We start from the raw sequence: 18,545 nt of genomic DNA on the forward strand, positions 1-18,545 counted from the left end.
CTAAATAGTTTGTAGAAGCCTTAAATACTATTGGGAAATATATTTTTGGATATTTGGGGGGTGGGGGGGGGGGTATAGACATAGTCTTATAAATATATTTGCAGGAGTCTCATTTTTCACGATATCTTTTTCAGATTTGAAATAGAAACTCATGAGACGTGTGGCTTTCAACCCATTACTTTTCTAGATTTCTCCAGGACTCATTTCATGTATTTTTATATATAAAAAAAATATATATTTAAGTGTGGTAAAAAAAAGTGTCTATAACTTTTAATATTTTTGAGCATTATCAAATCTGGTTGATAAAAAGTAAAGCCCAAAGGGTCTTCTTTCCAAAGACACCAAAGACGAGTGACGAGACGAGAACGGAAGACGAGAACGGAAGTCCTTATATGAGCATTTCTCCCGGAAAAGCGCGCCCGCACACACACGTTGACCAGAGGAGAGATACAGCGCACATCAACACACTTCATCGGGAAATCGTCGGCAGCGCTGCATAGGATTTGTTCGAGAATGTCTCCAAATAAGTGTGTTTTTGGATGTGAGGGAAAGTTTACCGTGTTCAGCTTCCCAAAGAACCCAGCGTTACACGAACAGTGGATGCAGTTTGTTTTTTCGGGGCAGCAACAGAGTGTATGAAGTGCCTTTGTGTGTTCTGGTCATTTGAGTGATGAATGTTTTATAAACAAGGCCCAAGTCGATGCTGGATTTGAAAAAAAAACTTTCTTGGTTTGCAAAAGAATGAAATCCAACTTGCAAAGAGGTTGTTAATTGATGGGACAATTAACACTTCACATCAAATCTGCTGCACGTGTGTGAGAGCATCAAAGCATCATTACTCAATTCATAGGCCTACATGAAAACGGTGTTTATAATGAAGTCAGAATGGCTCAGCTGCAAAAAAAAAAAACAAGAGAGTCAGTGAGAGGGTAATTTTTTTTTTAATTTGACTGTTTTGTTAAAAAAAAAAAATTACACGTGAACCTAAGGGGGAAAAAGTACAACCTCTTTAAACTGCGTTTTTGGATGTGAAGGAAAGTTTACCGTGTTCAGCTTCCCAAAGAACCCAGCGTTACACAAACAGTGGATGCAGTTTGTTTTTCCGGGGCAGCAACGGAGTGTAGCAAGTGCCTTTGTGTGTTCTGGTCATTTGAGTGACGAATGTTTTATAAACAAGGCCCAAGTCGATGCTGGATTTGCACATCGTTTGCTATTAAAACATGGAGCGGTCCCTGTGATAAAAGACCCCATTCATGTAAGTATAATTGCATCAGATTTCTGTATTTTGTTGGAAATCAGCACATAAGTGAATATATGTTAATGGCAACAATTCGAAACATCAGTATTATAGCTCCGCCCACAGCACTCCTCCAGGAGCTCTGCTTTTTCCGGAGAGAATCAGAAAGCTGTATTTTTCTTTTATAAATATGATAAAACTAAAGACTTTTTGGAAATATGAAGGATGCAGTACCACTCTATAGGTAGCTACTCAAGATTAACATGAGATTAGGTGAAACGGTCTATGTTATGTATCCTATAAACCCCAATTTTTTTCCCATTGTTACGTAGCTTGTAACTTTATGTGTCCCAAATCACTATGCATGTGAATGGTTGTGAATTAACCTAGGCTTAATAAACGCAAGGAAAACCAGTGCCTTTGTTCATAGGACCTGGAGCTTGGGTTTAGGCTCGCAGCGATGCTAACAGGAAAAGAATCTCCTGCAGAAGATCCTTGGGTTACAGGAAACAGCCTCAAACATATTGCTCTATATGAAACATCTCCAACTGTCTGAGAGATGCTTCTCATCCTCTATCCACAGCTGGAGGGACAGTCAGAGAAGCACCTCGCTGCTTCAGAAACGCCAAGAGCCAAGATTGTCAGTCTAGATACATTAATATTGAGGAGTCTAACAAATTTTTTGTTCATTTATAATAATAAAAAAACAATATTTGCACTACCATTTAAATGTCTGGGATCAGTATGATTTATTTTTATAAAGAAATTAATACTTTTAACAAGCATGGATGCATTAAATTGATCAAAATTGACAATAAAGACATCTAGTGCTGTCAAACAATTATTCACGATTAATTGCATACAAAATAAGTTTTTGTTTGCATAATATGTGTGTTCTGTGTATATTTATTATGTATATATAAATACACATACATACAGTATACACATATATATATAATATTTACATGCCTATATTTATAAAATTATAAAATTAAAATTTATACAATAAATAAATGCATTTAATATAAACAACATATTCTTCTGAAATATATACATGCATGTGTGTATTTATATATACATTAATATACACAGTACACACATATATATTATGCAAACAAAAACTATTTTGGATTAATCGCAATTTGTTTGACAGTACAATTTATAATGAAACAAAAGATTTTGATTTAAGCTTTATGCTGTTCTTAAAACTTTCTGTTAATACATAATCATGAAAAAATGGTTTCCACAAAATTATGAAGACGACTGTTTTCAACATTGATAATAGTAATAAAATTTTATTGAGCAGCAAATTAGCATATTACAATGATTTCTGAAGGATCATGTGACACTGAAGACTGGAGTAATGATGCTGAAAATAAAGCTTTGCATCACAGGAATAAATTACATTTTAATATATATATAAAACAATTATTTTTAAATTGAAAAAATATGTCACAATATTATGGTTTTAAGCCATACAACTAAAATGACTTGTGCTCAGCGAAGATTTCTTTAATGATAGCCTGCCCTACATGAAGCAGCAACAGTTAATAAACAGTGCACAAGAACATCAGAACATACGCAAACTGATGACGGTAGACTTGAGTGCAATCAGAGCAATATCTGTCATGACTCTCTGGGGCCAAATGGGCTGAGACTCATTTAAAGTGCTTTAAGCTGATTTGGAGAAGCTTTTGTTAAAAGGCAAGTTGCGAATCACAGTCACTGACCTCCACATCCCTTTTCCCACACATTAAATGATCAGTTCCACAACCTAGTGAGCTGCCTACGTAGATTGCCTTGCCAAGCATCATTGCCTTGCCAAGCACCAGGTGTCCTAGCAAAGTTTGTTTCAAAAAGTTACCTTCTGAGGTACCTTTTTATGGCCAAATTTGTATAAGAAAGCACTGCATGCATCCAAAACTATTGATGACATGCGAGAAACATATTTCATACTAGTTTTTATTAATAGGCTTTGATTTCATTTTATTTTTGTCTGTCTATTCCTCAGACAAACATCTGCATCAGAGAGCTGCAAAACACAAAGCATGTCCCTAATTCAAATAAATGTGCAGCAGAGGATCAGTGCCTCACTCAGATGTGAGACGACAGTGAAAGAACATCCCATGTCGGAAAATGTTTGTATGGCAGAGAAATGCAGGAGGAGTTCAAGCCTGTGACTGAGTTAGGTCATTTAAAGAATTCTAATCAAGGGTCTAGTGTAAATTCTGAAATGATTTGATACTGGATGTATAAGAGGGGAAAGAAAACTGCTGACGCATGCTCTATAGAGACACACATTTTAAAACGGCCTGTCATGTCTGCTGAAAATATACTCACAAGATTGATGTATTCTACTCCGCAACTGTGGCTGTAAATACAAAAACTGGCATGATTCTATATCTACATCTCTTTCTGATTATCTAAAGGAATAGTTCACTCAAAAATAAATGCTTTGTGTCTTTCTTTACTCACCCTAGGAAGTAATAAAAGAAAAGAAACAACATGAGGGTGAGTAAATAATGACACAATAAGCAACCTTGAAAGCAACCGCTGTTTTCAGTAAGAAATACAATTAGACATTAAATGAAGTGGGGATGCAGGGCTTCTTGTCATCTTATTTCAACACATGATCATGGCACACACAACACAACACCCACTGCAATCATGGGGAAACCCAGAATACCATCACGAAAGGATCGAGGGGGTCCTGCTCTCTACCTCGCACGGGGACTGGGACCCTGGCTGCAATACTGTCCAATCATATGGTAGAATTCAACTACAACAAATGACAAAGCAAAATTCTGTCCTCGCAAAGCATTAATTAAAAGATGAATGAAGAGATAATTATATATAAAACGCCATGTCCCAGATAAACTTAAGACAAAAACAAAAAAGATAAACCTTCTAAATGCTGAGAGAAGAATCATTTCTAAACACAATCTGTGCATTGTGTTTGTGCTATGGTAATATTGCGGTATTTTTTAAAGTACTATGGAATATCATGCAAATGATATATACTGTATACGTCATCAAATGAAGTCTATTTGAAACACAAGGTGTACAAAACCAATAGCTGGTGCCAACTTAGTATTAAAAACAATTAAAAAGAACAGTGCAAATATTAGCACAGAGAGGTGGAACGGTGGTAAATTACAGTAAATCCAGAAAGGGAATATGTGGAAAAGCATTCCAATGGAAAACGGTGTTTTGGAATAACCTCTGGCAATGATCAGAGTCTCTTTGAAGTTAAAGTGGTGGCCTAAAAAATAATCCCATAAAAATAGGGCTTCATATACTGGGGCATAAAAAATGCTTCAGCATTCGACTATGGAGAAAAAAACTACCGTATCCCTGCTCTGAAATAGACACGGAAGGAAGCTAGACTCCTTAATAGACAGTGAGCAGCATGCTGATAAATGGATGTTATAATGCAAACCTAATGCAAATAGTCATATAAAAGAAATTCAACTCACTATATAAAGAGTTTTTTTGGGTCAGTGGCTCTGGTTTGAAAAACAGTGAGATGTCTTGTTGTCTACCGCCTACACAGGCATCTTTACTGAAATGGAACCTAACAGATTTGGGACACTAAAAAAAACAGCAACTCCACAGGTCAACAAACAGAGCTGCTCATGCGACGCACATGGTAGACTTTACTCACAATTGATTTCAATGAAGTTTGGCATTAACATCTCACTAAGATACTCGAACCAGAAATAAAATACACAGCACTCACAAAAATTTGATAAAATAGTACATTTTAAATAGAATCAAGTATTTTTAATTCATCATAAAAAAAAAGATAAATTAACTAGCACTTTGTCCACCATTTTGAATTTATATTTTTACCCTACCGAGTTTGTTAAAGTAATTTCTGTTACTTGGGAAGAATACAGATGCCATTCTGCTCTGGAAATTGAACAAAATAAGGTATCTTAAAAAATAAGTCTACCTTTCGCAAACAGCATTTGTTTCAAGTGTGAAGATGAGTCACTCTGAAAAATGTATTTAAAAAAACAAACAAACATTTTAATTAGTAAGCACTTTACAGATACAATCAGCAAATCAGAATTATCCTATATTTTTTAATGTCTGAGAACTTAATTTTTCTACAGCGGAAAACGATACCATCCCACCCTCATCTAATGTCTCTAAAGCTTTAAATAAATTTGTTCTGGTCTTAGAGATTTTAATATAGGTCAGGGAATTGCAGCAGAAGCTGCATTTATTTTGAAGTGTGTAAAAAGCCACCGCTCTGCCCTAAAGATGTAAATGCAGTTGTGGATGCCTGTTAACTAGTGAAAACACATACAGTACCACTACTATGGAAAAAACAAAATAATAATTAAAAAAATTATTTTTTCTGTAAAACCTAAAAACAAACAGTTTATTGTGTAAAATTGGTTGTAAATGACTGTCCCTCAGTTCTGCTTGATATAGTAAATATCACTCGTGCATTTGTATTGTGCATCATCTCCAATTAAGCTAAAATTGATTGGAGTGATTATGCAAAATGTTCTCATAGTTTAAACTCAATTGCATGTATCCCTAAGCCACAGCAACTAGAAAACACAGATAGATGACTCAATGTGCGTCAGCAAGGACCCTAAAATGTTGAGAAGACACACTTACAGTAACAGACAGGACAGACGCAAACACATTATAAACAAACAGATCAGACAAGCACGTTCAGCTGCCAGTGGTGTCGTCAATCACACATATCAACAGCTGAAGGGTGTATGTTCATGTTAGGCAGAACAGATTAACAAGACAAAACCTCGCATCCATAGTGGGCATCATGTCTGATTCTGTGAAAATGAATGTGAAGTTGCTGCTGTCAGTCAAATCAAATAAATTCATGATGTGCCTGTTTTTTTTTTTTTTTTTTTTTAAAGTCCTCCATAGAGTTTCTGCAAAAAAAAAAAATACAACATTAAAACTGGCTAAAACCTGGCAATCTTTGTTATTTTGGATTTGATCAGACTGCAGATGTTCTTTTCTCTTACCTGACAACTTACCGTGAAAGTGTATTTTGCATAATTTTAAATAAAATATTTTTTTTGTTTCTATGACAACAAAGACATTCAGTCATTTTTTCCCTTTTATGACAAACAGCCCAGATTACTCACTGAGTCACTTGCAATGTAATGCACAAGATAAATCTTCATCTGTCACAAAGACGTGAAGAGAATTGTGATTTTCCTCTCATATTTTCATTTTGGTGGCTTTATGTAAGGAATAATACACATATGTGTCACCACGGGAAATTTTGGAAGAAATCTCTTACACGTCTCAAGCACAGACTACAGTTCTTACAATTCAACTTAAACCATCTAATGCTGCAATTCCTAATAAAGTTATAGGCCTTTATTTCATTTACCGGTCAAAGCCAATTGTTACTTGACTTTGTCACTTGCCCAGTGTTAATTCTGGACCCTGAGTGCACAGCACACAACCAAAATTATGTGAAAATCAGCTTTCAGTGATTAATCGCATCTTCTGTAATCTGACAAACACACTAAGAATAACTCAAAAACACCTCCCCTTTATGCTAATGAACAGAACACCAATCATAATCACCCTCAGGAAAGAGAACAGCAGGGGAGAGTAATCGGTTGAGCTTCTCACATCTCCACCATTTCATCTCAGAATTGCAAATCATTCCCAATGACAATCAGGATATCTGTGCATTTGTAGGTCATTCTGCCCTGATTAGATCATTGTGCCTTTGAAGAGGACTGAATATCCCTCCGTGCCTCATGCTCTCCGAAGAACGTCTTCTGCACATGCAAGTTACAACTAATCAAGTGTGGGTCACTGGTGTCAGTGCTCTCTATGGCAAGGTTAGGGAGTTTGATTTGTGCCCATATTACACATGGGAACAGCGTGGCGTTGATTGCTGCAGTCAACGTCATGTCTGTGATTTGTCTTGCATCAATTTTGCTTCTGACAACAGCGGCAGATCTAGAAGGAGCATCAGCAATAAGCAAGTAATCAAAGAAGAGTGTATAGTTTAGAATAAAAATTCTGGCTAATACCAGTAAACTGATAATACTTTTTATGTTAAGGCTGATAACTGGAGAAAACACAAAATTTGTCTATAAATAAATAAAAACTACAATACAAAAAATTTAAACAAATTGTTTAAATTTCACAAGTCAATTCATATGAATAACAAGTGAACACAAAACAAGCAATGAGATGAAAAAATTTAAATGCAGGGAAAACTCCAGCTTAAAAATATATAAATAAATTAGTGCTGTCAAACAATTAATCACATCCAAAATAAAAGTTTGTGTTTACATAATATATGCATGTATACTGTGTATATATATAAATAAAACATATGCATGCATACATTGAAGAAAAATGCTGTAATATATATATATATATATATATATATAACAATATGAATAAATGTATAAATATTACACTATGTGTGTGTATTTAGATATACATAAATATACACATTACACACACATATAAATGTAAACAAACTTTCATTTTGGATGTGATTAATCACCATTAATCATTTAACAACACTAAACTAAATAAACAATATTACAAAATTCCTTCATATTAATGAAGTACATTGTGTCCTATTTTAACGGATATTTTTACATTTGTTTCAAATACTGTAAAGATTTTTAATTTCATTCAATTTGTATGGGCATGTTTTCCCCACACAAGTAATGTAAATGATGTAGCAAGTTACCTGCTGACATATTTGTCAAAGTAAATCACCTCCAAAGGTTTTTTTTAATATTTGCTGGATTTTAAGGGATGCTGTAGCTACAGGAGGTCAAGATGATTCGGGTGACCGCAATGTGACGACTGCGTAATGAGTCCTGTGCCCGGGGCATCGGTGGAAGGGTTTAGCTCTTACTGCCTGAGCTCATTTCAGAACGTAAACATTGCTAAGTCTAATTAGAGGAAGCCTTATCTGCCGCCCAGAGCACATACGCATTACTGCGACCTCAAAGACAACTACGGTTAATTTTTCACGAGAAGACTGATGGCTGGGCAACATTTTTAATGAGCTGCTCCAACTGTAATGCATTTAATAAACAATCCCAAAGATGAAGGATTCAATTTATTTCTGTGTTCCCGTTACAGTTTAACAAGCGCATGTAAACATGAGCCATTAAACTGTTGATGAGAACCCAAACCCAAACCATTAAAGAGCTCTATTTTGGATGCAGATTGATTTTAAACCATATGATCATGTGTGTTCACTCAAATTCTTGAATCAATTTTGCTTAACAATCCTCATATGGTTGCGGTTCTCTCTGTTGGTTGTAAATCTTTTTCTTCCACACTTTTCCATTCAACTCAACTTTCTGTTAACATGCTTTGATACAGCACTCTGTGAACAGCCAGCTTCTTTGGCAATGAATGTTTGTGGCTCCTTGTGAAGGGTTTCAATGATTGTCTTCTGGATAACTGTCAGATCAGCAGTCTTTCCCATGATTGTGTCGCCTAGTGAACCAAACTGAGAGACCATTTTGAAGGCTCAGGAAACCTTTGCAGGTGTTTTTAGTTGATTAGCTGATTGGCATGTCACCATATTCTAATTTGTTGAGATACACTGTAAACCCTAATGTTGTCTTGACTTAAAAAATCAAGTAATGTTGACTAAACATTACTTAAAATTTTGCGTTTTGGCCCTGTCACTTAAAAATATGAGTTAATTTAACTAATTTACCTTCAAAATGCATAAACTTAAGATTTCAAGTGTTGTGAGCTCAAAGTCATGAGTAATCCTTTGGAAAAACTCAACTTCACTCTGTTCTTCCTTTAATGTGATTGGCCATGGGAGGAATTCTGCCTAGCAACAAGAGAACAAAAGCACTGATTGGTGGATTTCAAAATTCGTCCTTTTGGTCTGTTTGGTTTGCTGAACTACATTTCAAGAGGACGTTTTTTAGTGTATTATGTTAGGTGAGTAAAGTTATGCAGATATACAGTTGTTTTGCATGATTTCTACTAGTGAAATATGTTATCCTTGTGGTACGTGATTTTGATATGGTATGATTATTGAAACGACAACTTATAGTATTTGATGAAGTGGCCCAATCGTTTTCCTTTGAGAGAAAGAACATGGCAGCTAAAGTTACAGCTTAACTCGTTAGACCAATACACTGAAAAACCTAATAAGTTGACTGAACTAAATTGATTGAGTAAACTCGTTCCCTCAATTTAATTGAGTAATGGAGTCTCCCAAAACGTACATATTTAAGTTTATTTAACTTGACGGTTTTGTAGACTGTACTTAAATCACTCAGTTCACCAAACCTGGTGCTTATTTAATGTACTTAAACGATTATGTTCACTTAACTTGGTATTAATTTCAAGTGTACTTATATATTTAAGTTCCCTTTCAGTCGGTCACTCTCGACGCCACGTCGGTGACCGACGAATATGGGATATCGCTTCGATAGACCAATCTACTTCGAGTGTAAACTAAACGAGCCAATGCACATTGGCATGCAATTATTGCATCCAGCTGCCGCTGATCACTGCGTGAGTATAAGAGGGCAGCAGGTGCAATGCATACCAGCTTTTCGCTTCGGAGCCGAGCATTAGTATCGCTCTGCTCAACTGTGTTTGCTGTGAACTACGAGTTCAGCACGCTCTCGGAAGCTTCGTGTGTTGGCGAGACGGCGCTTCAGCGGCGGTCGTTCCTGTGTCGAGTGGATTGCACACTTCAGGCTGCATTACCCCTGTCGTGTTGCAAACGGCCAATTCCCCTGTGCGCCTCAGCACTAAAAGAGCATTTCCTAAAGAGCAAATTTCTCTAAAGGAGCTTCACGGGTGCGTCTTTGTAAAGACGACGGATCGTCCTTGTAAGGATGCCGTTTCACCCGTGCGTTTCTGGGTGCGGTCGTTACCTGGCAACGGGTGATGGTCACGATCGCTGCCTCACGTGTCTGGGCGTCGAGCACGCTGAGGTGGCTTTCGTGGATGAGTCATATTCTCACTGCGGGAATATGACCATCTCGGAGCTGCGAACCAGGCTCCGCTACCTTCAGGGGGGCGGAGTCCCGCTGCCGCGGCCGCGATCTGGGGCTCGTTCTGGCGGCCGACAGACGAGAACCACTTCCGGCAGTAGCGCGGATGGTTTGAGGGTCACAGTGGTGGCAAACCCCGCAGGGAACCAACCCTCTGGGGCCCACCACTCCTCTTGCACCTCCGATCCAGTGGAGCAACCCACGGAACGCACTGGGCCCTCTACAGCGAGCGTACCAGTGGTATCCAGTGGGCCTCCCCCCGACCAGATGTCGATCTCCGCATCGGAGGGAGAGCTGTCGGACGAAGATTCGGCGATGGCGTTGCAGCGAAGGGGTATTCGGGAATCCCGTCGGTGGAGCGGGCGGTAGCGATGCAATTGTGTCCTAAGTCCGCCTCCTCCTGGCGTGGAGACCCGGTGCTTCCTTCCCGGGCCTGTAGGCACTCGTCTGGTCTGACCGGCAGTGCCTATACGGCTTGCGGGGAAGCTGCTTCCGCCTTACACGCCATGGCGTTACTGCAGGTGCACCAGGCTAAGGCACTGAAGGACCTGCACGAGGGTGGTCATGACCCGGAAGTTCTAAAGGAGCTCCGAACCGCCACTGACCTCGCGCTCTGAGCGACGAACGTCACCGCGAGTTCCCTGGGTCGTGTGATGTCCACATTAGTGGTCCAGGAGCGCCATCTCTGGCTGGGTCTGGCAGACATGAGGGACACCGACAAGGTCCGGTTTCTCAATGTCCCTGTGTCCCAGACCGGCCTCTTTGGCGACGCAGTCGAGAACTTGGCCCAGCAAGTCTCTGCTGCTCAGAAGCAGACTGAGGGGATCCGACACATCCTGCCCTGGCGGGCAGCTGCTGCCTCTACCCGCCCGCCGGCCGCAGTGCCCCAGCCTGCTCGTCGCCAAGGGCAGCCCCCTGCATCCGCCCCCGCTCACGCGCCGCATCTGCAGCAGCCTCCAAGTGGTGCCGTGGAGCTGGGCGCAGGCAGGCTGCCCCTCCCGTCCCGGCCCCCGTCAAACTTGGCGGTGAGCAGAAGAGCAAGAGGCCCCGGGACGAGTGACCCGGAGAGAGGTAGCTGCTTTCTGGGGGATGGTGAAGGCACCTCTCCCTCCCCTGGAGGAGGGCCAGGCGGAGAATCTGGAAATCTCGACAGGAGAGCAGTTTTCTTCCTCTCTGGGTCCCAGGAGGGCACGGAGAGTTGCGGACGGCCAAGCTCCGGACCACACTCATCCTCCTCCTTCGCCAGATGGCAGCAGCGGGCGGTTCGAGAGCGTCAACAAAGGCCCTACTCACGCACCCTCTGCCAACCCGTGGAACCAGGTGAGCCCTGCACCCCACACTCGCACCACACTCCGGCCTGCTCACAAGCCGCCCGAGTTGGGTCCCTGTGTTCCACCTCGCTGCCCCACTGCGGGTACGGCTGTGGTTCCGCTGGTCCCGCTTGTACGGTTTTTAGGCGCCTGGTCAGCGCTACCCAGCCCGTCTCGCTGGCTTCTGCGAACCATCAGCCTCGGCTATGCGATTCAGATCGCCCGGCTCCCCCCCAAGCTCTGCGGTGTCCGCTCCACTACAGTGAAAGCGTCCGATGCCCCTGCCCCTGTCCTGCGGGAAGGGATCGCAGTCCTACTGGCGAAGGACGCGATAGAGCCGGTCCCTCCAGCCGATATGAGGATGGGGTTTTACAGCCCGTTCTTCATTGTACCCAAGAAAGGCGGTGGGTTACGACCGATCTTGGATCTGCGAGTTTTGAATTGGGCCCTCGATCGGCTACCATTCAAAATGTTGACACAGAAACGCATTTTCGGGTGCGTCCGTCCCCAAGATTGGTTTGCAGCGATCGACCTGAAGGACGTGTACTTTCATTTGTCCGTCCTTCCGCGCCACAGACCTTTTCTGCGGTTTGCGTTCGAAGGACTGGCATATCAGTACAAGGTCCTGCCCTGCAGGCTGTCCCGGTCTCCCCGTGTCTTTACGAAAGTCACGGAGGCAGTTCTCGTTCCTCTCAGAGAGCAGGGTGTTCGCATTCTCGACTACTTAGACGATTGGCTGATACTAGCACAGTATCGAGATCAGTTGTGCGAGCACAGGGATGTGGTGCTCCGGCACCTGAGCCTGTTGGGCCTTCAGGTCAGCTCGGAAAAGAGCAAACTCCCGTGGAGGATCTCTTTTCTCGATATGGAGTTGGATTCGGTCGAACAGACAGCACGCCTCACAGAGGAACGTGCGCGGTCGGTGCTAGCCTGCTTGAATACGTTTAAGAGCAGGACAGCGGTCCCACTGAAACTCTTTCAGAGGCTCCTGGGGCATATGGCGGCCGTGGCGGCACTTACACCGCTCAGCCTATTACATATGAGACCGCTCCAGCACTGGCTTTATGGCCGAGTCCTGAGGTGGGCGTGGAAGCGCGGCACTCACCGGGTCCAAGTTACACCGGCCTGTCGCCAAACCCTCACTCCGTGGTCAGATCTTGCATTTCTCCGGGCAGGGATGCCCCTAGAGCAGATCTCCAGGCATGCTGTGGTTTACACGGATGCCTCCACCACCGACTGGGGGGCCACGTACAACGGGCATGCAGTCTCAGGGGTTTGGACGGGCCCGCAGCTGCAGTGGCACATCAATTGCCTAGAGTTGCTAGCAGTACACCTTGCCTTGAACCGTCTCAAAGGTCTCTTGTGAGGCAAGCATGTGCTGGTCCGAACGGACAACACTGCGACCGTTGCGTACATCAACCGACAAGGTGGTCTGCGCTTCCGTCGCATGTCGCAACTCGCTCGCCACCTCGTCCTTTGGAGTCAGAAGGTTCTGAGGTCACTTCGTGCCGTTCACATTCCAGGCCTGCTCAGTCGTACAGCCGACGAGCTGTCTCGAGCAATGCTCCCGGGAGAATGGCGACTCCATCCCCTGACGGTCCAGCTGATTTGGAGATGGTTCGGAGCCGCTCAGGTAGACCTGTTTGCTTCTCCAGAGACCTCTCACTGCCAGTTGTTCTACTCCCTGACCGAGGGAACTCCCGGCACGGACGCTCTGGCACACAGCTGGCCTCGGGACCTATGCAAGTAGGCGTTTCCCCCAGTGAGCCTTCTCGCACAGACACTGTGCAGAGTCCGGGAGGACAAGGAGCAAGTCTTGTTAGTAGCGCCGTATTGGCCCATGTGGACCTGGTTCCCCGAACTAGTGCTCCTTGCGACAGCCCCTCCTTGGCCAATTCCTCTGACGAAGGATCTACTGACTCAGAGACGGGGCACCATCTGGCACCCGCGTCCAGACCTCTGGAAACTCCATGTCTGGTCCCTGGACGGGACGCGGAGGTTCTAGGTGACCTACCCCAAGAGGTAGTGAACACCATCACTTCGGCAAGAGCACCGTCTACGAGACAGGCTTACGCCTTGAAGTGGAACCTGTTCGTTGAGTGGTGTTCTTCTCGTCGAGAAGACCCCCGAAGATGCCCGATTGCGGTCGTGCTATCCTTTCTGCAGCAAGGGTTGGAGCGAAGGCTGTCTCCCTCCACCCTCAAAGTCCAGGTTGCCGCTATTGCTGCGTACCATGACCCCGTGAATGGGAAGTCTCTGGGTAAGCATGACCTCATCGTCAGGTTCCTTAGAGGGGCCAGGAGGTTAAATCCTTCCCGCCCCCCCCCTGTATACCCTCTTGGGACCTGTCTCTAGTGCTTAAATCACTACAGCAGGGCCCTTTCGAGCCTTTGCATTCAGTTGAGCTAAAGTTTCTTTCATTGAAAACTCTGCTCCTGCTTGCACTGGCCTCCATCAAGAGGGTAGGGGACCTGCATGCATTTTCGGTCGACGATTCGTGCCTACAGTTTGGGCCGGCTGACTCCCAGGTAATCCTGAGGCCCCGGCCTGGCTACGTGCCCAAGGTTCCCACAACACCCTTCAAAGACCAAGTGGTGAACCTGCAAGCGCTGCCCCTGGAGGAGGCAGACCCAGCCCTGGCTTTGCTTTGTCCCGTCCGAGCATTAAGGTGCTACGTAGACCGGACAAAAAAGCTTCAGGACCTCAGACCAGCTCTTTGTCTGTTACGGAGGCCGGCAGAAGGGGAGTGCCGTCTCTAAGCAGAGGATGGCCCACTGGTTGTGGATGCCATAACCCTGGCTTATCAGGCTCAGGATGTGCCATGCCCGTTCAGGTTGCGAGCTCACTCAACTAGAAGTGTTGCATCCTCCTGGGCGCTGGCTTGTGGCGCCTCGCTGACAGATATTTGTAGAGCTGCGGGCTGGGCGACCCCTAACACGTTCGCTAGGTTCTATAGCCTTCGTGTAGAGCCGGTATCCTCCTGTGTTCTCACCTCAAACGGGTAGTGGCACTGAGAGGCCCCGGTTAGTGTCGGCTTGCTTAAACCGCTCCAGAGTGTCCGTATTGTAGACCCTGTTGAGATCCTCCATCACCCTAAGCAGCTGGACGCAGCGGAACGTCCGGCGCCAGACCTTCATGATGAATCTGTGAGAACCATGGAAGGGTGGGTTCCATATTGAGACCTAAGCGGTACTCATATGTGTATAGTCCACGGTATAGCCTTAGAGCCCGTGTTTCCCCGGCAGACTTCTGCCTTCCCAAGAGGGTTCTAATCACCTCAAATTTCTCCGTATACTCCTAAACGGATGCTATATGTGTATTTGCCTCCGAGACCTCCTTCAGGAAGGATGGGGCTTCCGCAGCGTCCCGGCTCCAAGCGGACCGGGTACGTTTTCCCAGTGTTATCCAATCTCACCCAGTGAGGTAGTGCTTTGACAATGGTGAGTGGAGCTACTTGTTCTGAGCCCCGGCCTACACCTAATAGGGGCGCAGGCGGCTCGCACAGGGCACTGGAAGGGGCAGCACCCATGGCGCTTTTATAGGGATCCCATATTCGTCGGTCACCGACGTGGCGTCGAGAGTGACCGACTGAAAGGGAACGTCTCGGTTACGTATGGTAACCCTCGTTCCCTGAAGGAGGGAACGGAGACGCCACGTCCCGTCGCCATGGTTGCTGTACCGCTGAGCTGCCGGGTCCCCGGCTCGGCTCCTCAGCGAAAAACTGGTATGCATTGCACCTGCTGCCCTCTTATACTCACGCAGTGATCAGCGGCAGCTGGATGCAATAATTGCATGCCAATGTGCATTGGCTCGTTTAGTTTACACTCGAAGTAGATTGGTCTATCGAAGCGATATCCCATATTCATCGGTCACCGACGTGGCGTCTCCGTTCCCTCCTTCAGGGAACGAGGGTTACCATACGTAACCGAGACGTTAACTCAACATGTAAATTTAACTGAAAATTATGTTCTTATTTTTGACCGCACACTTTTTGCACACTGAAGTAATATAAATAACAGCATATTTATACTTTGACCTTTTGACAAAATGTCACAATATTTATGAAAATACAGTAAACCCTAAAAAAACAGTAAACAGTAAAAAAAAAAAATAAGGCAACTTATCGCAAGCGCTTTTTTGAGTAAACTTAACAAAAAATTACTATGTTTGCATATTTAAACATCAACCTAATCCATTGGGCAAAGTTACATCCAGTGGACGTCTTTTTATGTCTTTGCAGACATTGAAAAGACGTCCACTGAGGAGACAGAATGTTTTTATGACGTCTTTTTTTAAAATGTTTTTTATGACTTCTGTACGTCCGATATAGACGTTTACAGATCCTCCTTACAAGGTTTTGTGACTTTATTTCTGTCAGACATCTAGAGAAGTTCTTATTGAGAATTAACAGAGGTTTAAATGTTGATACTTGATTCACTTGAAGTCACCATTGTGGAGGAAAGTGTTTGGTTTAGTTGGGATCTTGGTCCAGTTACTTCTTGTGTTAGCTTGTCTTTTGCTGGTGTAATAGAGTATTTTAAAACACTGTTTTTGTGGTGAAGAAAGACAAATTTAAATGAGCTCAGGTGTTATCAGCTCTTTGCGGGTGTTGGCTTGTCTCTTGCTGCTGTAACTTGTGTGTTGTAAAACACTGTTGTTGTGGCAATGAGAGTTGAGATCAAACATGCACATCTTGCTTGTAATGGTGACAAGTTAAAATAAAATGTATTGCTGCAACTGTGGATTCACTTTTATGGATAGAAACCTAGTAGATAAAATAATTTACTTACTTTTTGAAAACAGATCACGTCTTCACAAACAGACATCAAGATTTTGGATATGCATCACATCAATGGTGACAATCAGAACAAAAAAGGCTGGAAAATAAGGATGAGTTTGTGCTTTTGTTAACATCTGATAACACCTGAGCTCATTTAAATTTGTCTTTTTTCACCACAAAAACAGCGTTTTAAAATACACCAACCCAGCAGCAACTGGACCAAGATACCAACTAAACCAAACACTTTCCACCACAATGGTGACTTCAAATGAATCAAGTATCAACATTTAGGGCGTACTCACACTAGGCACGGTTGCCATGAACCAGGCGAGTACGATTGTCCCCCCTCCCCACTCCCCTCCCCCAAGTTTTGTGTTGTTTGGTCCACGGTGGTCCACAGCCCTCTCACAGCCTGTTGTTAAACAGATGTGTCGCCTTAGTGGCGCGAAAATGTTCACGTAATCGTGCTGCTCGTATGAGGAGGTTTGCAAGGTACCAGCTGAGCTTTTGGAGCGTCGCAAAACCGTGACGCCACGCGTCCTGTTCCGTGCTCCAGCACGGTTAGCGCTCACACTGCATGCGAACCGCGCCCGAGTCCAACTGAACCGTGCTCTGGCCCACCTCTTTCAAGCGTGCCAGGGCCGGCCAATCGAGCCGCGCCCGGGCACGGTACGGAGCACTCACACTAGTCAAACGAACCGCGCTTTGGTGGTCAAACGCACTCGGGCACGTTTCAAACTGGCTAGTGTGAGTACACCCTTAAACCTCTGAGTGATTTAGGTACAGTCTACAAAACCGTCAAGTTAAATAAACTTAAATATGTAAGTTTTGGGAGGCTCCATTTCTCAATTAAATTGAGGCAACAAATTTACTCAATCAATTTAGTTCAGTCAACTTATTAGGGTTTTCAGTGTAGTGTATTGGTGGATTTTTGTTAAATGTGAGCCAAAATCATAACACTTAAAAGAACCAAAGACTTAAACTATTAAATATTAGAGAAGAGGAAAGGGTGGATTTTTGTATGAAAACAAAACGTGTCCAAATTAATCTTTCTTTACTCTTGTTCTAGTATTTATTGCTGCCAAACATTATGAAAACCAAAAAAACCTAAACTCATATTCACAGTACTAATGGGCGAACTGAACTAGAACCTGAAAATCATGTTTTTCTGATCTAGAATACTGTGATCATTGTACAAATCCGCACATAGAAAGCTAAATGAACATCTCATGAGAATCATCACTTGAGAAATTTGCTCTTATGACTAATACACTTTAATTTGTTTTAGTTAGTAAGTAGACTCAAATCTGTACTGTGTGATCAACACCATTACTCTGGCACTCATAAGCATGGGGAAAAAATCATGTGTTAAAAAAATCTTCCCAGTAGGCTTCTTGACTTCCACAAGCTATCAATTACGTTTGTTTGTGGCGTCAAACTTAGCGTGTGTCTCTGTGCATTGACCCACAAGACGCGTAATCGTATTCAGTTGACATGAGTCAAACATGTCTTTTGACACTCTGAAAACACGCCTGCAATGGAAATGCATTTAAAGGAAATATATGCTTGAAAGAAATAGTTAAATACAATGTGTCATTTATCAAAACAAATAAATAAATAAATCTATATATATACACATATATTCACAGGAAAATTTGTGTAACCATTATACAAAAGAAAGGTATCGGAAAGCAATAAAATGTGCTCAAAATGATAGCTTAGCTTCAATGAAGAATATCTTCAGACTGGTGAGGAACAGCAACCAACAATATGTTTTTAAGTACAAAGAACTACTGTATTACTTCAAATATCCACTCATCATTATATATCTTTAAAGGATAAGAAATTATGAAAAAAGATTGACAAAAATGGGTGAATGCTACACACATTCAGAGAATGGCAGCAAAAATGTAATAAACTCAAGTTTATGCCTTTACATTAATTGTGAGTCAATTATCATCTACAACGATTAAAATATGACGTAAAGAAACTCTAGTCCTCCAAATCACTGTAAATTTTGATAAAAGATCACAAAAATAAGCAACAAACCACTGTGTCGCTCTCACCTCTTGGTGCTGAACATGTTGGCAGGACGTTGGCCTCTGAATCAAAGATTTCCTTCTGGGAAAAACCTGAGAAAGCAACCAGACACAGAAAGGATATTAAGAGCAGATATGTGAAGGTGACCTGAGCCCAAAACAACA

General features: G+C 42.9%; 1 protein-coding gene across 1 annotated transcript in view; it reads right to left on the minus strand.

Annotated features, from left to right (window-relative positions):
• The window catches only part of LOC132158830 (oxidation resistance protein 1-like), a 158,418-nt gene that overhangs the window by 121,571 nt on the left and 18,302 nt on the right, over nucleotides 1-18,545 (minus strand). Inside the window, exon 2 of the mRNA XM_059568416.1 lies at nucleotides 18,408-18,473. Within this exon, the coding sequence (XP_059424399.1) occupies nucleotides 18,408-18,424 (17 nt within the window). The 5' untranslated portion in view covers nucleotides 18,425-18,473. The remainder of the gene's footprint in view (nucleotides 1-18,407; nucleotides 18,474-18,545) is intronic.

Source organism: Carassius carassius, chromosome 15, assembly GCF_963082965.1.
Source record: "Carassius carassius chromosome 15, fCarCar2.1, whole genome shotgun sequence".
NCBI classification, from domain to species: domain Eukaryota; kingdom Metazoa; phylum Chordata; class Actinopteri; order Cypriniformes; family Cyprinidae; genus Carassius; species Carassius carassius.